At 28.4% G+C, this 23,453-nt stretch overlaps 2 protein-coding genes and 1 non-coding gene across 6 annotated transcripts in view; 1 reads left to right on the top strand and 2 right to left on the bottom strand.

The window, feature by feature from the left end:
* The window catches only part of LOC127289645 (aminopeptidase N), a 28,833-nt gene extending 28,694 nt beyond the window's left edge, over positions 1-139 (bottom strand). Inside the window, exon 1 of the mRNA XM_051317720.1 lies at positions 46-139. The gene's annotated coding sequence lies outside the window, so the exon portion shown is untranslated. The remainder of the gene's footprint in view (positions 1-45) is intronic.
* Positions 140-852: 713 nt separating this feature from the next.
* Positions 853-23,226, bottom strand: LOC127289614 (V-type proton ATPase 116 kDa subunit a1). Of its 4 annotated transcripts, none has more exons than XM_051317664.1 (14): positions 23,011-23,226; positions 9,349-9,489; positions 8,377-8,556; positions 7,186-7,314; positions 6,993-7,108; positions 6,696-6,822; positions 5,357-5,533; positions 4,853-5,065; positions 4,364-4,577; positions 3,769-4,192; positions 3,575-3,702; positions 3,275-3,501; positions 2,806-3,206; positions 853-2,213 (listed from the first exon to the last, which is right to left on the bottom strand). In XM_051317664.1, the coding sequence occupies exons 2-14, from the start codon at positions 9,463-9,465 to the stop codon at positions 2,117-2,119; spliced, it is 2,550 nt and encodes an 849-aa protein (XP_051173621.1). In that variant the 5' UTR covers positions 9,466-9,489; positions 23,011-23,226; the 3' UTR covers positions 853-2,116. The 4 variants fall into 4 exon arrangements, with proteins under 4 accessions (XP_051173621.1, XP_051173623.1, XP_051173622.1 ...); XM_051317666.1 differs by having other exon boundaries at positions 6,993-7,075; XM_051317665.1 differs by lacking the exon at positions 23,011-23,226 and adding an exon at positions 11,939-12,041.
* LOC127289660 (U4atac minor spliceosomal RNA) lies at positions 14,245-14,372 on the top strand. Its single transcript, XR_007844206.1, has one exon. It is a non-coding gene; the product is annotated as a U4atac minor spliceosomal RNA (small nuclear RNA).
* Positions 23,227-23,453: the final 227 nt, after the last annotated feature.

Genomic DNA, 23,453 nt, shown 5'->3' with positions numbered 1-23,453 from the left:
ACTGTATGTGCTTGTACGAACATAAACAAGGAAGTGTGCACTCACCTTGCACTCAGCAGTACATGTCATTCAACACGAATCCGGAAGATATGCTCTTACGACGACCGCGCATTGCCTACTGAACTCGAGTTTGGAGTTCATCAGATGCAGCGCCCTTTGAAACATTCAACGCGCAAAAGCTGTCAAATAATAAATTAACAAACCCCCCTTTGAAATTCACACTTGAATATTTTAATATATTAAATATTTTTTTATCGACAAATAAAATTTCTTCTCAAATTTTTAAAGTAATTAATTTAATTATTAATTTGAAAAAATTTTTTGCATAAAATTCCAATTGGAAATTCCAATTGAAAGTCCCATTTCGATAAAAATTATATGATTTTTATTTTTGTAACTTGGGAAAAAATCAGTTATTGGAATTTCCTAGAATTTACATATATGTAGTGGTAAATAATTTGAAAAAAGTTAAAAATTATCTTTAACTAATTTATTTTGATTCTAAAAAAATACAAGTGTTATATATTTTTTTATTTTATTAATATATACGTAATCCCAATGTTGGATATATATTCAATTTTATCTGTATATAATACTTTGGACGAAATTCAATGAAATATCCAGGAAACGCATATTTGAAATACTATTTCAGTTTTTTTTTTTTTTTGGCGGGACTTATTAATATTGTAATTTTTATATTATATTGTATATATATATACTTGTACATATTATGCGTATACTTAATTAAAATTGGAATGAACACACTGCAAAATGATATAATCTTATTCTTAAATACTTTTTTAGCGGTTAAAATAGGTAATTTTATATCTTAATTTCAAAGATTGGACCCTATTTTGCAATTAGTGTAAATTTTTTTCAGCACTTTATTTATAAAAGAATCATTCTAGAAATAATAATTTAGATCGAGTTAGGAAATTTTTTTTTGAAAAAATTAAAATCAATAGTTCAAGTTCCTAACAGCATCCGGATATTCAGGATATCCTAGGGATATCATTTTGATTCTTCACCCTCACAGCATTGGATATTTAATGATATCCCTGGTACAGCCTGTGGATATCCATTTCCTTCCCGCGATTTGAATATCCCTATGATATCCAGATAATATCCTAGGATATCCTAGGGATATCCAAACCAGCGGAATCAAATAGATATCCCTAGGATGTCCCAGGAATATCCTCAAATATCCCGTGCTGTGAGGGTTTACAATTTTATTTTAACAAACAAAAATTTATTTATATAATTATATTAACTTTATGGATTTTCAAAGCGTAACTTGGTCCATATAATTATTTCTAGAATTATTCAAAAGTGTTTCATAACATTGTTGTAAAGAATACAATTTCTTGTGTGAAACTTGAAACACTTTATATAGTAACACTTAAAAATTGCGTCGTTAATAATATGTATATGTAACAGATTAATAAAATTGTGGATTTAATATTTTAATAAATATCAAAATTTACAAGTGACAGTATTTTTTCTATCTGTATTAGATAACAAAGCAACAAATTCATTATAACAAAAAAAAAGAAAACACAAAATTCAAACTTAATTGGAATTTATCATCTGAACAAATTTCATTAAAATTTGACTTATACTGAAAATAGAAATATTTCAGTGTTACAGTGATGATTTAAAATCGATAATAAAAATATCATTCATTTCTATCGCAACCATCAGGCGAAACACAAGAGTAATTGCAAATTAAAAAAAAAAAAATTATACAAACTGACTCACTTTATTTAAAATTATTAGGTGGGGGGTTTTTTTTTACTGACTTTTAATGATAACTTAAAAAACATATTTTGGTGATTTTATGAATATGATTTAGTAAAAATTTTACAAATCATCGCATTGTGGTAAGACATTTTTTTCGCTTAAATTGGACGGTTACGCCTGAAAGAGTGTAAAATAGGATTCAGAGAGAATTTATCTGAATATTATATACTTTCTCTCCCTCCCTCTCTCTCTCTCTTTCTCTCTCTCCCTCTCTCTCTTTCACTCGCACACTAACAACATTCGTGCTGTAATGTTCATCATTTTCGATAAATATTAAAATTAACAATAATTTGTGTTTTTTAAACAATTTCATTATCTATTCTTCAGCGTCTTCTGTATCAAAGATCGTTTTAAAGTAGAAAGGTTGAAAAGGATAGCCATTACCTTCATAAAATTTACTCATAAATTCCACCCTGGAATTTAAATACAAAAAAAAATTTTTAATTTATTCAGTACCGCATTCGTAAAAGATTAAAATCTTTTATTAATTTATTAATTAATATCTGTGCAGAAATTCGCCAACCTGGCCCTGACCTGGTTGAAACAGGGAACCGGGGCCAAACCAGGCCCTGGTCGGGCCCCGGTTATAATCGATTTTAGTCGGGTTGAAGTAGGGCGCTCTTCTTTCTGTGGAAATAGCCCTGCCAGGGCCCTAGTAGGCAATGAAACGCCTCGCCTGATCAGGGCGATCAGATAATGTGGATTTCCTAATCAGGCGCGGCGTTTCATTCTCTAATAGGGCGGCCCGATTTGGGCCATGGTAGAATTTCTACACGGGCAGTGGCTCCCGATCGTGTTCCCTGTTTCCCGTGTAGAAATTGTCCTACCAGGGTCCTAGTAGGGAATGAAACGCCATATCTGATTAGGGCGACAAGAAAATTTGGGTTTCCTAATCAGGGCCACATCAGACGCTACGTTTCATTCCCTAATAGGGCAGACTGATCCGGCCCCGGTTTGGGCCCTGGCAAAATTTCTGCACGTGTATTAATATGAATTATGAATTACCAATGAAGACGAAGTGTATGCAAAAAAGCAGAAAGTCCTTCCATCATGACCAAAATGGCTAAGGTAAATAGGGACCAGGCTCCAAAAGCAATGAATAACATTACAGATTTGACGTAATCTCCTTCATCGGCGCGAAGACCTTTTTGCATCACCATATTCCAAAGAACTTCCGATAATTGAGCATGAGCCAGTGACAGTGCCCAAAGACGTAAATATGACGCCGTATGCGAAATTGTTGACAACACATACTCTATTGTATGAATACCTTGATTGATCATCAGCTCACCAAAACCACCATCATCATGACCGTGTCCTCCTGTTCCATTTCCACCCGAAGTTGTTGGAGTTAATTCATAACCTTCCGGTTGTAATTCAATATCTTGAGATGCAGAGCCATTTGTCTAAAAGAAAATGAAAATTTTTTTTACAAAATTTTTAAAACTGGTCAACATTCATTAGAAACAATTACCATAATCCGGCCTGGTTGTTTCTTGGAAAATTTAATATAAAGTGGTTTTCCAAACAACATCACTGGAATGCAAATCAATGCAAGATAAACACAGACCAACTGAAGAGGTTTTTGACCTTCGAACATGAACTCGGAACAACCTTCTTGAACTGGCGAACTTCCAAAGAGCATCATATTTATAAATGTAATTAATACAGAAGGTGCACAGCCGGGTTTATATTTTAAACCTACAATCAAATGATTGTTTTTTTTTACAAAAGATTTTTTTCTATAATATTGATTTATGTAATTTTTGCTTACTGTCATTTGTAGCCGAGTAAAGAATCCATTTCAAAAACATCAGTGACACCATGTAGAAGAATAAAAGTATCAAGAAAAGAAGTTGAGGTAAGAATTCAAGAAAGAGACTCGCATATTTCTTAAAGTGTCTGGAAAATTTTAAAAAATTGAAGAATACAATTTTTGCTTTTTTTGAATTTAATAATAAAACTTACATAATATTAACAACACTCATACAGACTCCAAAAATCATATGAACAACCCCAAAGATAATCGATAGCTTCATCTTATAAGAATTAAGGAAGATAATTTTATTTTCAGCAACCATCCATACTGGATCGACTCCAATTGGATATGGATATTGACTGTAACCTTCTGTATTTGGATTCAATTGCAAATAGTGATTATCTTTTAACGTTGTATAATTGTAAGATGATTTCCAGCTAGATCCAAATATGTTAACTGATTTTGAGAACAGATCATTGTAGACAATACCAGTGTAGATGGAAAACAAACCCATTAAAAGTATAATGTAGCGGCCTCCAAAGAAAATGTTCCAAATTTCATTGTTTGTCTTTTTTGCTGATAATTTCTTCTCCCATACAACCATGTAGAGTCCAAACAATGTCATTAGCAAACCTATATAGATTGAGATTTTTAGAAAATCTTAAAAGACAATTTGATGAGTGTCAAAAAGATTTATTATTTTGATTCAGATATACATTAATGATTCAATTATGAATAAAATAATTAAAAATATCTTTTAGATATAAAGGTACATGAATTAAATGCACTTTTATAAAAACGTACCATGACCTGCATCACCGAACATAATACTAAAAAGGAACGGAAAAGTAATTATAGTATACAGAGCAGGATTTGCTTCACGATAGGAAGCTACTCCATAGGCATCAATTAAATTTTGGAATCCTCTGGTAAATTTGTTAGTTCTATTAAATGTTGGCGGATCTTCATCCGTGTGAATGACATTCAAGAAAGATGGTATTGAATTTCCACAGAGACGCTAAAAATTAAAAAAAGTGACTAAATGAAGATTAGATTTAAAATCGCAATACACTGAAAGAAATAACAATTAAAAATTAGCATTATATCCCTTACAGCACAGGATATTTAAGGATAACCCAGGGATATCCTAGGGATGTCAATTTGCTTCCGGCGGTTTGGATATCCCTAGGATATCCCAGGGATATCCAATCTGCCGCAAGCAATAACCTTTTTCGAATTGAAGCAAAGGTATTTTGTTACCTTTGGAAAACTTTTAAAAAGGCATATACTAACCGACCCTTCCGTTAAACAATTTTGAACAATTGCTAGATCCGCAACAGGGACCCAACATTCTCCAATGAGGCACTTTTTTGAAACATCCATGTTAAACAAATTCATTGTATGATAAATAGCTTTCATTTTACGAACCATTATACTCCAATTTGGTAATTCTTTAGCTACATTGTGAAGAACACGTTGTCTATGATCCTGAGTTTGGTTTAGAACCTGATTCAAATAATTAATAAACATTCAAATTGTTGATAAGTAGAAAAAAATATATACAATTTTAAACCCTTTTTAAAGAAATATTTATAAATATATATTTTTCTTTTCTTGTCTCACTTACTTGACAGCTGGAACTGTTGTCAAATCTTAAAAAATAGGAATTTTCTGCATTTTAAAATGTTAAATGAGAAAAACGATATTTTGCAACGAGGATTAAAAATCATGTTCTTTTGATGATTGATAAAATAATAAGTGATATGAGGAAGCATTTTTTTTTTCTAATATAATTACCAAATTTAAATCCTCTAAACGTGTACGAACACCCTTGACCATTTCCAATCGCTCTGAATTTGTATTTGGACAGGGATAAAGAGACGCATGAAATCCAGTGCATACTTTCTTAATGCGACTCTTTAGTTGTTCTCCTTGAAAAAAGGCTACGAATGCCGTTTTGTAAATTTCATTACCCTAGAATAAATTAAATAAAAAAAAACACGTTACTACGTTTTTTTAGTTATTTATTTTTAAGTAGAAAATTTAGTTTTTTTTTTAGTAATTTAGTATTTGGTAAATTTACCCAAGTGCGAAAACCAACATGGGCCAATATTGGCCCAGCATTGTCAAATCGGGCACCAAGTCTTGGCAGACAATATTGGGCCAACTCTTGCGGTGTTCACTGCGGTTGGACGTCGGCAGCCAAGTATCAGACGCCATTACTGGGCCAATCTTGGCTGCCATTAGTGGCCCAGTATTGTCAAAGTTTAAAAGAGTTTAAAAAATCATAATAATTAATTAATTAACTAATTAATTCATTATACATTTATAATTCAAGTCCTGACAGAAAGGACAATTGTTTAAACATTTGAAAATTTGTAACGCTCGCGGGAATCGAACTCGCAACCTAACGCACCGAAGTCTAACACGCTAACCACTACACTATACGCGGATATGGGAATCTCAACACAAAAATATTTTGATAAGCTGCATTTGAGGAACATTTCAGCCGTTAATGCGCCATTACTGGGCCAAGATTCGTTCCAACTTTGGAAAAAATGACTTGTCAAAATAAATTCAACATTTCAGCCGTCAATGAGCCAATAATGACCCAGTAATAGGACAGAGTTCGTCTCAATTATGAAAAAGTAGAATTACCAAGTATTGGTGCCAATATTGGCCCAGTAGTGTGACGGAGTTCGGCCCAATTATGGAAAATTGGAGTAACTGAGACGCAGTGCCAATATTGGCCCAGTAATGGGACAGAGAAGACCCAATAATGGCAAATTAGAATAATCAAGAAACGGTGCCAATATTGTCCCAATAATGGGATGGAGTTCGACTCAATTATGGCAATTTGGAGTAACTGAGACGCAGTGCCAATATTGGCCCAGTAATGGGACAGAGTTCGGCCCAATAATGGCAAATAAGAGTAACCGAGAATTGGTGCCAATATTGGCCTAATAATGGGACGAATTGATCGCCAGTACTGGTCCAGTAACGTTTGCCATACTTTGGCAGACATTACTGGGCCAATGTTGGGCCGTATTGTCAGTCTTGGCATTTCGCACATGGGATTCTTATTGGAAGAAAAAGTAAGAAGCCATCATTGAGAGCAAAAAAAAAAAACTCTTACTGTGCTTGGATCTTCCAATGGTTTTTCAAGTTCTGCCTGCCGTAGAAAAACGTTTCCCCTGGATATCCGCCACAGCATCCGCTCGAAGGCTGGAACTCGCTCACGATTGATCACGCCAGCAACGAATCTAAAAGAAAAAAATTATTAATTTCTACAAATTTAACACTAAAATTTAAAAAAAAAATCAATTATTTCTTTATTTAAAACAAATAAGATTTTTTTTTTTTGCCAAAAACCAAAGAGATAAAAATTCAACCATATAAAAGGATTAAAAAAAAAAAAAAAAAAAAAACTCACTCGAGTCGTCCGCGACCCGTAGCGCTCTGATTCTGCGCCTCCTCATTTATCAGTGCCCGGGTGATTGAGTCGTTGGCCTCTTCCTGTTGATACAGAAGAAGAAGCGAACCTTGATTCTTCGACAAAACGTGAACACCGATTACACGAAGGGGGATGGCGCAAAGAGATAAGCTGCCGAACTACTTTTAGGTACCTCCGTGAAAAAAACCTGCGTTTTCTCGAGAACGTGACGCAACTCCGTAAGCTCGAGGTAGTTACTCTTCAGATTCACCGCATTGTGGCTCAGCTCAAGTATCTCGTTCTCCGTCTTTTCTAGGTGTGCCTAAGTTAATAAAATATTGATTAGAAGCTTTTTTTCCAAGCGTTGAAGAAAACAAAAAAAAAAAAAAAAAAAAAACAGAAACTACAAAAATTCTTTTTTTTTCGATTCAAAAAATAGAATTAAAATCTATAAGTTAATATATTTATAATATATTTATTTATTTATTATTACCCTCACAACAAAAGGATATCCTAAACTAATGTAGGATATCCTGAAAACGTCCATAGGATATCCTGAGAATATCCTCAGAACATCCAAACCGCCGTTACGTAGGATATTTTTGGGATATCCTGAGGATATTCAAGGGATATCCCTGGGATATTCCAGGGATATCCCAGTGATATCGTGGGGATATTCTTGGGATAAACTTGGTATATCGTTAAAATATTCTAGAAATATCGCTAAGATCTCCCTAGGATATCATTATGATTCAAATTTTGGCTATTTAAGATAGCGATTTTTTGATACAAATAGGTTTCCCGTGATTGTCAATCATCTTTCAAATCTGGGCTGTTACCTTAGGACGTAATTGGACGTCCTGAGGATATCCTTGGAACGTTCTAAGGATATCCACAGGATATCCTAATAATATCCGGGGAAATAATTAGGATATCCCTGGGACGTCCTAGGGACATCCTTAGATATCCCTGGAATATGCCTAGGATATCCTAACCGCCGCTACTTTGGATATCCTTAAAGTATCCTTAGGATATCCCTGGGGTATCCCTAGGATATCCAAGGGATGTTTTTGGAATATCCTAGAATATCTGGTGGGATTTTTTCTTTTAGCAACTCTTGCTAATCCGTGTAGAAATTGCCCTATCAGGGCCCTACTAGAGAATGAAACGCCACACCTGATCAGTGCCAAATATGTGGATTTCCTAAAATCAGGGACACAAAAGGTGCGGCGTTTTATTCCCTAATTGGGCAGCCTGATCAGGCCCCAATCTGAGCCCTGGCAAAATTTCTTGCACGGAAAGGATGACTTTCAGAATTTTTTTTTTTTTTAATTTATTAAAAAAAAAAAAAATTGCAACAATAGTTGAAAATAAAATACTCTACCTCAAGATCTATAATCTCCCGGGGATTTGGAGCGCGTGGCAATTCAGTAAGATTATCTGCGATGGATACTCCATCCTTTTTCACTTCGGCTTCAATGTAACGAAGTTTGCGCTCCATCTCATCACAGCGACGTACTTCATTTACAAATTTTCTTTGAAAGTAGTTTACATCGCCATTAAGCTGTGATGAAAATAAACGCACTCATGATCTTCATTTTATGTTCTAGCTAATTTTTCAAATAAACTTTCAATCATTATTATTATTATTATTAATTAATTAATTAATTAATTAATTAATAATAAGTAATAAAAATTAGATTAGATTATATATAATATAAGGATTTAAAAGTTTTCAACCTGAACCCGACAACCCAAAATCAACCCGATTGCACAATCGAACCTGAAAAAATTTCAAAAGCATCACTGACAAAAATTTATACCGAAGATCGAAAAAACGATAAATCTCTGGAAGTGACATTTTTTTCGATTTTGTTCAACTTGTTTTCAGATAAGATAATATTAATAATTTTTTAATAGTGGTAATTAATAAATGGGACAAATGTTAATTTACTGGAAAAAAATAGTTCTTAATTGTTTATAAATTAGTGATTTTTGTAAATTATGTTCAAAAAACAGGTAAATTTTTTTGTGGATGAATTTTTTTTTGTGAGAATATATTTAATAGCAATTAATAAATAAAAAAAAAGGGTGAGATAAGGAGAAAAATATTTGATAATTTTTTTTTTTTTCTATTTAAAGGAAAGTTTTTTGCATAATCTCGACAATATTATATGACCCATGCGAAAAATCCAGTGTGCGTATAAAGCTATAATAAAAACATGAAAATATATTTGATTTTTATTTTAAGAATATGTTACTGATGCAACGTTTTTGTGTATTACTATATTTTTTTTTTTTTTGTTCAAAAGAATCACGTGAATCATGGAGCTAGAAATAAAAATACATATCTTACATCACGAAACTGAACTGTTCCAGTTTCACCGAGTTCGGAGACCGAAAGGTAGGCAGCCTCTGGCTGTATGAACAGCTGACAGAGGGCCATATCTTCGCTCCTAAACATCGCCCCCATCTTGACAGCTAACTATCACTTATCCTGAAACATATGTAAACATTTTTTTTTACTTTTTTAAAATTTTATTTATTTTCAAAATTTAGAGGAATTTTTTTCCCTCCTGAAATTGTTAATTAATTAATATTAAAAATTATCTAATTTTTAATTAGCAGAATTTTATAAAATTAAATTTATATTCAGAATGTTTCATTTCTAAAGATTTTTTTCTGTTTTAAAAATGCCGCACTTGAGTGATGTAATATCCTTTTATCATTGTTCAATCACTCTGTAAAGATGAAAAGCCTTTTGTGCTGTTTTAATCGTAATTGCTAAGTCATAAAATAATAAAAAAAAAAAACAGATTTTTAATCTTGAATTTCAGAGTACATATATAAATGTTATTCTTTGCAATAGATTTATTGGCGCGCCGGTCTTTCAATCTGATCACGGCAGGAAACTATGCTGTGAATCAAGATATGAAGATTAAAATGTCTCGGTCAATTATCGCAGTCGGAAAAAGTATATTTCCATTTTTTTTTTTCTTCAATTCACTTGAAAGTTCATAGTTCAAATTTTATGATATATACAAACATTCCTAAACACAATAATTTTGCTACTTTATAATAAAAAGGAAATAATTTTACTTTTACAAATATTAAAAAAAAGAAGAAACTATTTCTTAATAGAAAATTACATATTTATTATAAAACAATAATAAATAAATAATTATTTAAATAATAATGTGTCTGAAAATTCTGTATTGTAAGAAGTTACCTTTAAAAACAAATATTTGCATCTCACATATTTAAAGAATTTTATCTCTGAAATACGTAAATTCTAAGATTCATTTAATATAACTTACATAAGAATGACATTTTACAAACGCTTTAAAAATGGAAATGTTCTTCTTAATAAATTTCTTTCTCAATTATCAGTTATGATAAAAAAAAAGCAGATCGTCTACTGATAAAGTGTAACCTACATTTTTAGGACCGAATAAAGTTGATGGGAACTATTTATATAGAAATCTAGGTGTTTTCATATTAATAAATTTAAGTTTAATTATTAATTTTACTGAATGACGGAAATCAAATATATAATATAATTTATCAATACTTCCTGAATTATCTTTATAAAATATGATCAAAAAGATTATTTTATTAGGTATTAATTGAAATTATATGTAATTAATTAGATTTTTATAATCTAAATATAAATAAAATTTAATTTTTTTTTTTTAGAATATTATTTTTAAACGCCTAAAACTATAAAAATCTATGATGATATTAAAAGTGTGATTCATTCTTAAAATAATATTCAGGCGTATGTATATTATTAAAAAAAAAAATTATCAAAAAATATTTTCAGTTCAAATAAATTTTTTCACATAGAAAAGAAATTTCAATTAAAAAATTCAATTTTACAATTTAAATATTATATAAACACTGACTATGTACTATGTTTCGTAAAAATAACCCAAGTTTTAAAACATAAAACATGTCATCAAAAAAATATATATATATATATACTTAATTATTTATTCGACCGCAAAGAGTTTTTATTGTCATACCTATTTTAAAACCATACGAAAAAATATACTATAATTTTTTTTACGACCCCTGCCTACTGGGTAGTCGCAAACGTATACCGTGAATTATAATTGTTTGCTACCCAAAAACAAAAAAAAATATATGAAAGTAAAAAATTCATTCTATTATTTTTTTTTTTTTTTGCTCCTCCATTAATTATGGTGAATTTTTCAAAAAATATATATTTTCAAAAAGAGCCTTGATATTAATTGTCCAATTTGTTTGAATCTCGCTCCCTTCTTTGCATAGTGCGAGAATCATCGATTCATATATATATATATATATATACGTATATAGCGAGAATATAATAGAAGGGTGGAACCTGTATAACAGTATAATATTGTAATGGATATTGGTTGCGTGCAAAAGAGTGTTAATGCGCTAACACAAAAAAAATAAAATAAAAAGTGTGTACCACGCACTCAAGGTAAAAAAAAATTAATTTTTACATAAACAATTAAATTCACGTAACAAAGATATTATCCGCTTTAAATAGTGTAATGAAACATATTTACGTCAATTGTACTTTAATTACACTTTATTTTCAGTAATTTAATGTAATCCGCACACTGTAGAAATTGAACATCTTTACCTTGTATAACGCACGTGACCACCTCACGAGTCACATATAACCACGTGATTCTTCAGAAAACGGATTTATTCTGCCGCGATAAAAGATTTCACAATAGTGAAAGAAACAAATTTTAATTTTTTTTTTTTAAAAAGAAGAAAAAATATTTATAATTTTACTATTTATTAAAAATCAATTAATAAAAAATTAATTTCTTTTCTCCCAAGAAAAAAAAAATTTAACAAAAAATTGAAAATAAATAAAATTAAAAAAAGGTTTATTAAAACATGTAATAGTTTTTTTTTTTTTTAATTGAAATTAAATAACTTACTAATGTCACAGCACTTTAAAAGAAGGATTTAATTCAGCTTGAAGAGTAGTCACGTACAACGATCACTCTCGAACTGAATGTATATCTCGAATGACGCGACGACTACCTTCTGATTTATGCGGGGTAAGGAGGTACTTAGGTACGTAACACGATTCAAGATTACAAATAACAGTCAAGTTATTTATCAAACTAGAAGTAATCAATTATTTTTATTAAAACAAAACGATTTTCAATCAGGTATTTAGAATTTAATGCGCGATTTAATTTATATTTTATAAAAAAATTCTCCATTAAAATAAAAATTATAGAGAATTTTTCATAAATTTATAATTATTCAAAAATTCAATTTTTCAACTCAATTTAATACCCTCACAGCATCCGGATATTCGGGATATTCTAGGGATAACATTTGGTACGAGAAAATTAGGATATCCCTAGGATGTCCTGGGATATTTTGTAGGATATCTTAATTTCTGTACCCTCACAGCACCGGATATTTAAGGATATACAAAGAATATCCATTTAATCCAGGCGGTTTACAAATCCCTAGGATATCCTAGGGTCCCTAGGGATATCCAAACTGCCGCAAATAAATGATTATCCTTAAATATCCGGTTTTGTGAAGGTATATTTCTAGGATATCCGTAGGATATTCTTAAATTTACGCCAAGATATTCTTAAATTTAGTTTCCGTTTCTTCGGTGTACAAAAAAAGTTTTTTTAAAATTATTTCCCCCCCCCCCCCCGTATGTTATAAAAACGCAGAATAAAATGGTAATGTGGAAAAATCTTTTTTATAAATTCAATTTAAAACATTATTTTGTCTCCATTTTAAATGTTCATTTATTTTATCGACATTTTACATAATATGTTATTTAACAAAATCCAGCTCTGTGTACTACTATTTTTATTTTTCTGTTCTTCTTAGTTTACATATGTACGCAATTACCTGTTGAAAAGTTACGTAAATTTCATATATTTATAATGTAATATTTAATTTTAGTTACGAGAGTATATTATGGTCATCATCATAGCAATGTTATGAAAAAAAAGAACAAATGAAAACAATGAAAAAAAAGAACTGGCAACAAAAGAAAAAATAATTAAGTTAATTATATATATATATATATATATATTCAAACTATTTTGTTAAAGTATGTCAACTTAGATAACCTTATTTTCTCATTTAGCCTGCAATAAGTAGAAACAGTTTTTTTTTTAGTTCTTTAAGAACAAATTAATTTAATTAACTACTTGGAATTTGGAAACTGCATAATAATTATAAAAAAATGCCTCACGGTATTCGGATATTCTAGGGATATCATTTGGTGTGGGGAAATTAGGATATCCCTAGAATGTCCTAGGAAATTATAAATTCGGATGTCCCTATGATGTTCTAGGGAAATTAGAATTTAGGATATTCCTAAGATGTTCTAGGGAAATTAGAAATTCGAATATCCCTAGGTTGTTCTAGGAATGCTCTAGGGAAATTAGAAATTAAGATATCCAAGGATATCTTAGGGAAATCGTAAGAATATCCTAATTTCTTTTGATCAAATGATATCCCTAAACCATTGTGAATATCCGGATGATTATAAGGGGATAAAGCAGATTAATGTTCCAATATAAACAGATAATGATAATTTTTATTTTTATTCTTATTTTTATAATCTTTAAATTATAATATATATTACAATAACAATTATGGAAATGTAAAAATGTGTGCTACTCTTGTAAAAAAAAAATATTTTTAAATGTGGAAAAATTTTAAAAACGGCTAGTACACATTAAGAGAGAACATTTGCTTTTGAGATAAAAAACAACTGATAAACTTGAAGTTTATCTTTGAATCCCAGGTACAAAAAAACTTTGTAACAAACTTTCTAAACAAAATAAATCTAAATCAAAAATGTTTTTTTTTTTTTTTTATTAAACATTGTTATTTTTTTATCAAATTTTTTTAATAATTTATTTATTGTAATAATAAATATTTTATAATAAATAACGGTAATTAATAAATTAATAATAAATTAATAATTAATAATTTATAATTTATAATTAATTATTATAAATAAATTAATTAGTACTTTATAATTAATATTGTATTAATTAACAAAAATATAATAATTATAATTAATTTTAAAAATATTTATACAAAAGGATTTATTAGAATTAAAATATAATTGTTTATAATGGTAGAATGAAATTTTTGCGCATTAGTGTGTCTAAAGGCCAACAGATGGCATACGTTCTCACAGGTGAAATGTTGCGCTGAGTCTATATAAGGAACCGTTCGACCAGAGACCACCATCCTTGTCTTTGGGGAGCATAGTATTCAGTGATCGTTTAGTGAGGGTACTGATGCTGAAACCCATTTTATTTTATACCCGCATCCATTTACACTATACGTGTAAGAGATGCAATTTTTGTAAGCCTCTTTACTTCACAAGAGGCTAAATTTCTTATGCAAAATTTAATTATACGATTAATTATTAATTCGAGCGAATTAATTATGTAATCTAAATGTCTTTATATTGACTTTATTAAATTTTCGTTTACTAATAATAATTCATTTTTTTTTATTAATTACATTTGTAATTGAATTTGTAATTAAATTATTATTATTTATTAATTAAACAATTCTAAATTTTGCAAAATAAATAAAAAATTCATTTCCTATTTAGAACTTAAAGAGAAAATTACTAATCATAGAAAAAGAAATTAATTAACTTTCTTCAAAATTATCTCCACCATATATATATATATATATATATATATATATATATATATATATATATATTATTCTTGTTATTAAAAAGAAATTCTTGAATGTATTGGTTATCGATCTCAATGGTGGTTGTTGCGCAAAAATTTTATTGCATAACTGTGCGTAACGTATATACGTAAAACTATAATTTGTTCACTAGAATGTTGGTCACTAGACTTGTTTCTAATTTTTCATCAAACGTACAATTTACCTTATATGTGCGTTTATAAACAATTTTTTTTGCAAATTAAAAAACGCATTTTTATGAGAAAGTGTTTTTTTTTTTTTTTTTTTTTTTTTTGGGGGGGGGGTTTAAAAAATATGTAAAAATTAAACTAGTGCCGAAAATAAAATTTTATTTTTAACTATTTGTGTCAAGAATAATGTATAAAATAATTTATTAAAATTAATATGCACTGAAATAGGGGTCAAAGCTGACTTTAAATATGTTTTCACCTTGAATTTAATGTTTATCGAAGAGTCTATACGAATATTAAAATTTTATCGATATTTTTAAATTATTTATTTTTGTAATTTTAAAAATTTTCATAAAAAAATTAAATTAAATATATAATATAAAATACTATTTTTCAATACTGCGTGAATAATTATATTTGATAATATAATAATTGAAACATAATAGTCATTTAATTGTATCCTAAAAATAAGTATTAGATATTGAGCACATTATTAAAAAATCCTGTTGTTAATACGCATGAACATATTTCTCATTAAATTGATTTGTCATTTGTTTACATAATTCAAAAGTCAATTTTTTTTTTTTTACTGGAATTAGAAAGGAAAAAATCATTTTTTTGGTATTTGTAAAAATTTATTTTATGTTTGACGCCTTAAAATAATTTTTAATACTTATCAATATTATCATTATTATTATTATTATTTATATTTTTTCTAATAAAATAAAAATATTTTATATTTTTCAATCACGCGAAACAAATATTTATTTAGCTCTGAAATAAATTTTTTTTTTCATTTGAGTGTATTTACACATTTTTTGCCCTAGATTTTTTAAGGGATTAAGAAAAAATTTTATATTGGAAAAATAAGTACGCATAAATAAACAAAATTGAACTAAAATTGAAAACAAAAAAGTACATAAAATTCCCTACAGACGCTAGTTAAATTAAAGGTAAATTTAAAGTTAAAAAAATTTTTAGAGAAAAAAAAAATAAAAGAAATTAAATGATAAAAATCAGTTTATTATATAATAATACACGGAAGTTATATAAATTTTTGCACTATTGTAGATTTATTTTTTGATGACTTCTATAAGTGCCAGTTGAACATCATTTTATTGACATATGTTAGAAAATGTACAATTAATTTTAAAGTATCGTGTGAAAGTGAATCACGTGCAATGATATCAATCGCGTGGTCAACTATACGAGAAGGTCTTTTACGAATTTTTTCACGTCATTTTCCACATGATTATATATATAACTGATGAGTGAAGAAAAGTTTCGATTTTTATTACAAACCATAAACAATAGAGTAATTAATATCTCACTGACAAATTCGAATTTTATGTTTAAACAGAAAAATTTATATATTAGATGAATTTCAACTATACTATTGATCTTCATTGATTAATAAATATTTATCATATTAAAGAATTTTTTTTTTTTTTAATTAAAATTTGAAAACCTGTTTTTTTTACAAGTGTCAATAAATAAAATTTGCAAATTTTCCTATAATGAAAAAGAATTTTAATGAATTCTGTTTTTCTAATTTTATCGCTTTCACTTTTTGGAGCTTGCAAGCATTAAATTGAGCTATAGAAGTTGATTGGTGACCAACCCACGCTGGTTACTCGTACGAAATGTCTAAACAGTAACAACCTTGGAAAGCAATCAACGACAGAGAGTGACCCTAATAACCATTCCCAGCTGCTACGATTATTGTCTCTCTATCTCACTATATATACAAAGACAACAGATTCTCTTCAGCTCTGCAAGTTTATATATTTCACAAACATTCCCTGTCAATGACATTATATCTTATGTCATTGCAGGTCGTCTCCTTTGCTCATTAGGTACTATTTACCATATCAATGTGACAATGACACGGCGACACTATCAATACAAGTCAAGTTCTTTGATATCAGTGACTCATATTACTATAGTTTATTCATTTTTATCAATTTGTACAGATTTTTTTTTTTACTATTCAATTAGAAATTTTATTTATTTTTACAAAAATTTGCAATATTTTACGTCAATTCATTATATTTCATCCAAAAATCGTTTCTATACCCTAATGGTATCCGGATATTCAAGATGTCCTATGGAGGGGATATCATTTTGTCTGAGGAAATCAAGATATCCGTAGGATGTTCAAGGATATCCCGGACATCTTAGGGATATCCTAATTTCCCCCGAGGTAATGATAATTCTAGGACATCTGTAGGATATCCTAATTTTCTCAGAGTTAATGATATTTCTAGGACATCCGTAGAATATCCTAATTTCCCCCAGAGTAAATGATATTTCTAGGAAATCCATAGGATATTCTGAAATATCCATTACTGTAATGACCCATTGTGATCAAAAATTTATTTTATTCATTAAGTTTCCTATTTTTTATTATTATTTCCTTGCAGCAAGGGATATTTCAGGATATCCTATAGACGTCCTAGAAATATCATTTAGTCAAGGAAAATTATATCCCTAAGTGGTCCCAAGGTTATTTTTGAACATCCTACGGAAATCTTACGGATATCCTAATTTTCCCAGACAAAATGATATCCCCAGGATATCCTACGTTCGTAGGACATCCAGAATATCCGAATGCTGTTATAATTTACGACATTTTCGTTATTATAAATGATTTGTTGATCATGAACTTGGATGGAATTCAAGTTTCTCCTCTGGGTTGTGTCAAAGTTCATCAATTGAATTCTATTAAGCATTTTAAATATAAATACATTGGTATTTTGTTGTGATGGTTTCAAATTTTCAATTTTCTTTAACACATTCTATTTGTCGCAATAGTTTTAATAAAATTCGAGGAAAATTTTTTAATAATTACTCTAATGAAATTAGCAAATAACAAAATATAAAAAAAATTAAGATTTAAAAAAAAAAAATAATTTTTTGGTACATTCTCTAGGCATTAAAAAAGTGTAAAACATTATTCTCATGCATTTTAAGTGTCGAAATAAAACTTTGGATGATAAAAATTTTTGTACATTCCGCTCTTTTAATGCGTTTATCTCGAAACCACTTTTTTCCGGTTCAGTGGGAAGCAGAATTAAAATTCTATTTATCGGACTAAAATTTTCAAACATTAATCTACAATATAAAAACGTTATTTTTTTTAAAAATACGAAGATGTGTTTTTTTAAATTTATTCTTTCGGTGAGAAATAATTTATGTGAAAAATTTTATATTGAAAGAAAAACAATTGAAATACATAAAAATAACATACCGAGAAATATTCACATATAAATACTAAATATTTGTACAGAGTAATATTGTACGATTATGTAAATTCTTTAACAATTGTCATAAACTTATATTGACATTAAAATATGTGTTACAGTAAAATATAGAGTTGATGAAATAAATTTTTATGTTGATAACATTGAGCTAATTTCGTTAAAAAAAAAAAAAAACTTTACGACTTGAAAATTCTTGTCACGATCATCTTGCTCATACTGTGACTACACTTTAAAAAGTAAAACTTGATCAAGGAATACAGATTACACAAACTCTTGGTAAAGAATTTTTTTTTAAACTGCAAGATATAGATTTACTTCATTCCAATGGAGAAACATTTTTTTTTTGCACTTAAAATAAATTGTATATATTTAATTTTTATAAAATTATGTTTACTACTTACAGTTAAAAATATAAAAATTAATTTTTTTTTTTTTGAATAATTTAGCCTATTTGTTGAATTTCAGCTCTCAAAAAATTTTTTCCTTTTACACCACAAAAGCTCAAATCTTAGGCTTATAATAAAAAAAAACTTTCAATTAAGATTTTAATTTCAAAATTAAAAATTTGAAAACAGTACAATTTTTGACACTAAAAAAAAAAACCAGATGTTTCATAAGGACATTATAAAACGAAGTGCAACCTGCGATCGATGTATGAATCATCACGTGGTTTCCTGTGTACCGGAAGTCCGGCCTACATATCCATGAAATGTTTTTTTTTATGCATCAAATAGTTGTCACAAGAATTTTTTTTTGAAATATATGTATTAGAAAAATAAAAGGATAAAATTAGTTATAAATTTTGGTTATAAAATTGATGAAATAGAACAAAAAAAAAAGAAAAAATAATATATAATTGTATTTCGATACGTATATATGAGAATTGATGTTTTAATGAAAGTTTTATATTTATTTACAAGTTTTATAGGTTACTAATGAAAGCAAATACAGAAAATTATCACACACATGCATTTTTAAATATATAATTTACAACTTGTCACTATATCAAACCGTGACGTCATTTTGTAATCAATTATTTATAAATATAGGCATTTTCGATTAAAATTTCATTTCGAATCAATCCTGGGAACGAATTTATTCAGAATAAAATTTTAATAATTTAAAATGATTAAATTCGAAATGAAATTTTAGATTCAAAAGTATTAAAATCCCGTGCAGAAATTTTGAAAGGGCCCTGGTTGGGCCCACGTCGGGAAGCTTCAAATCTGCATGAACCCAATTGGGACCACAGAATAGCGCCCTACTTCAATCCTATTAAAATCGATTAAAACCAGGGCCCGATCAGGGCCTAGTTTGGCCTCGATTCCCTATTTCAACCAGGTCAGGACCAGATTGGCCAATTTCTGCACGGGATATAACTTTCCGTGTACAAAATTACCCTATCAGGGCCCTAGTAGGGAATGAAACGCCATACCTGATTAGGGCCACATCAGGGCGACCAGAAAATTAGGATTTCCTAATCAGGGCGACATCAGACGCGGTGTTTCATTCCCTAATAGGGAAGCCTAATCCGATCCCGATCTGGGCCCTGGCGAAAATTTCTACTCGGATAAGAATTGATTCATATTAAAAAATAGATTAGTTAATATTATTTTTATCTCATGTTTATAAAGAAGCAGATGTTTAGTAAAGTTATTGATCTCACGGATAATTGGAAAATAAAATTTTTGCTATATGTTTGATATGAAAATGCATTTGTATGTTTTCAGTGAATGAACAGATGAAGCTTGTAAACAGTAAATAATCATTTTTTTTTTTTTTTTTTTTTTTTTTTTATAATGTGTGTGAGGAAAGTAGGTGCGGTGAGAGTAACGCCCCGTTGGTATATATAATTGCTGGTTTCAATGCCCGCCAACATCTGTTTGGTGTATTTTAACCCTTATTTGTCTTGAAGCTATCTATACACTTCAACAAAAAACATTCCATGTATATCTATATTCTTTACATATTGCATGTTGAAAAAAAACCTTTCAAAAATTAAATTTTCACTAAAACCTATAAGTAGAAAATATAAATGAAATATTAATATTTTACTATATAGGAGTAAACGAATTCCTAATTCAGAGAGTACTATCTACCGAAATTATCATTGTTTTAACTATTTAAAAACAATTATTAATTATTTATAACAATAATTTTTTTAATATGATTTTAATAATTAATAATAATTAAAATTATTTTGATTTCTTTTATCATTTAAATCATATAGGGCTAAAATAAGTTTTATTAATCAATAATATTCGTTGGTTCCCAATATAATGTAATATTATTTATAAATATTGTCAACTCACTCTGAATTGCCAGAACGTAACGATTGTAATGAAATTGATTCTTTTTGGTTTTTTTCTCCTTTACAAAATTTTTATAAAAATTTAGTAGAGCATTTCTTCACTGTCAATCGGCTAAACTATATTTGTCGCCAACCTGCGATTTGAGATCGGAAGTCATAGTGGGAAGTGCTTCCTGGGACACATAATCGTCACCCACACCCCTTCCCCCTAACAAAGTAACGCTGCCATTAACTAAAATCTGAAATAAAGTTCTGTTTAAATTTTTGAAAAATAAATTGTTCGATAAAATTTTTATCTTCTAGAACAGAAAATACTTAGTATTCCTTTTTTTTTTTTTTATTCAATCGCCAACTTGGCTCTGACCTGTTTGAAACAGGGAACCGGGGCCAAACTAGGCCCTGGTCGGGCCCCGGTTTTAATCAGGCTGTAATAGGGCTTATTCTATGGCCTCGATCGAGTTTCATGCGATTTTGGAGCTTCCCGGCGTGGGCCCTGCCAGGGCCCTTTCAAAATTTCTGCACGGGAAGAAAAACTTTTCTTTTAATCGAGGAAATAATTTTTTATTAATAAACGCTCAAATAATTAATATTCTTTTATGAAACTGCTTATTGCAATAAATTTGTTATAAAATATATAAATTCATTTCAAAATTATAAACGCTTGCCAAAAGAGTATGAATATTTATTATAAATGCCATAAATTAAAAAGTAATAAAACTAGATAAAAATATAATAAAATAATTATATGAATGCGTAATTTTTGAAATTTTACATAGTATATTGCAAATGATAACAAAAATTATAGTAGAAAAAAAATTAATTGAATGAATTTGAACTTGATTTCATTGAAGTTTATTTATAAATAGACACTTAATTACTTCTATAATTAAAGAAACGGTATATATATGAATAAAATTTTCACTATCGATTATTGTAGTGGATCTTGAGTCATTCATGATCTTTAGCTTATAATCTATATAGGCCTTGTCGCGCTAATAATAGTTTTCTGTCTTTTTGACCCTCGTTTCAGACGTTTTATTTCTTTCAAAAAAAAAAAAAAAATTGCCAAATTATTCCGTTGATACAATGTAATATTTCTTTAATTTAACTATATATTCTATAACTTTTGCTAAATTAAAAAAAAATTTACCTTTCTCACTGAGATTAAAAAAAAAAAACTGGTTAGTGATACAATTAATTTCGACTAATAAATTAGTAGCGGTATAAATTCTTTTACATTATTATATTTTTTTGATTTAATTTATTAAAAAATAAATTCTTTTTATAATAATGAAAATGTTTTGCAATTTTTTTCTTATAATTTATTGTTTCATTGTTTTTAATCAATTTGAAAATTGTTCAATATAGGAAGTGTGTATTTCAATCATATATATATATGATTCATAAGCTAATAGACAGGAGAATTTTTATCATACATTATATACGCGTCAACATTCGCAGATTCTTAAGATGTTAATTGCATCAATTTGCATATAAATCATACTGTATTTTTTCATCGTTGTTTAATAAATTCATTGATATTCATCAATGGATTATATACTTCGCATATGTGTTATCTGAGCTAATTATAATTTTAACATATTCACGTGTCTTTCACTCAGCTGTCAAACTATAATACATTTAAGATTATTTCGCGGATTTTTTTTTTCGTTTAAGACAATATTTTATTTATGTAAAATTTTCTTCAAAATTAAAAATTAAAAATTTGTTAAATTATTTTGTTTAATTTTAGTAAAATTTATTTAAATATTTATACTTTTTTTTAAAAGAAGAAAAAAAAGGTAAGAAAATTTATTAGAACTTGAGGAAATAACAGTTTAAAGTATCATAACAAAAGATGAGATAATCGAAAGTCCCGTGATTGTCTGTGTCACGGGACACTATAAATGTAATGGAATAATCACTGATGAAAGTCATGAGGGAAGATGAGGCAAATAGTTAATTGAATGTCGTGAAAATTCTTCGGAACTTTCAAAGAGTGAGATATAAGTGTCAATTAGATAATTGTCTATAAAAATTTGTTTTCAAAAGAGACAAATTTAATTTTTTTTTTCCATTTTTATTTATCATTATAATCATTCGCTCGAAGTGAATCGATAATATTACTGTCTTATTTATACCGACACGTTTGTAAATGTCGAGTTCCCTGAGCTAAAAGCATCGCTTAGAAAAGCTCATCGCTGCTCAGCCTATTTTCAAAAATAATTTTAAACCATTATGCATTGATCTTTCAATCTTTCATCTTTAAAACTAGTTTTTCATGAAGCATAAATAAAAATTAAATCATTTAAAATAAAATATTAAAATTTAATAAAATATATTTTAAAAAAATGAACTTTTACATAGTTTTAAATTCATTTTTTCAAAAATAGAAAATTATTATAATATTAAAAATAATTTTTTTTTTTAAATTATATAAGGGCAAAAAATGGATATAAATATTTGTAAAGTAAAATATAATGTACTTATATATCAGTTGTATATTTAGTATTCTATAGAAGACATTTACTGACCCTTTGATCCGGAATTACTTTCCCACGATGAAAGTCATCGATTAAACTAAAATCGATAATTACACTTTTAATTTATTTTTTTATTTTGTACATTAACGCGGCTTTTTGATTAACATGTTAATAATTATTTAACAACAACAAAAAAAAAAAAAAAAAAACTCAAAAATTAAGTAGTCCACAACAGTTCGACGCGGCGAGCCGCTAAAGACTGGCCGTTGGTCTGAACCCCACCATATGTTTCGTCACTATATACAGAGACCATGTGTAAACAGGGCAACAGCTGATCGACACTTCTCTAATAATTTAATGATAATGCCTCCATTTTTTCTGATTTTTATGGTAATTTTTATATTTATTTTATATTCAATTCCATTGAAAAGAAATTAAAATTCAAAATAATATATATTTAAAACTTTTTGAAATTTTTATTTTTATTTCCAAAT

The sequence above is a fragment of the Leptopilina boulardi genome, unplaced genomic scaffold, assembly GCF_019393585.1.
Source record: "Leptopilina boulardi isolate dan_hultmark-lab unplaced genomic scaffold, ZJU_Lbou_2.1 LbouV2_48, whole genome shotgun sequence".
NCBI classification, from domain to species: domain Eukaryota; kingdom Metazoa; phylum Arthropoda; class Insecta; order Hymenoptera; family Figitidae; genus Leptopilina; species Leptopilina boulardi.
This window is presented reverse-complemented; position numbering and strand designations above follow the sequence as displayed.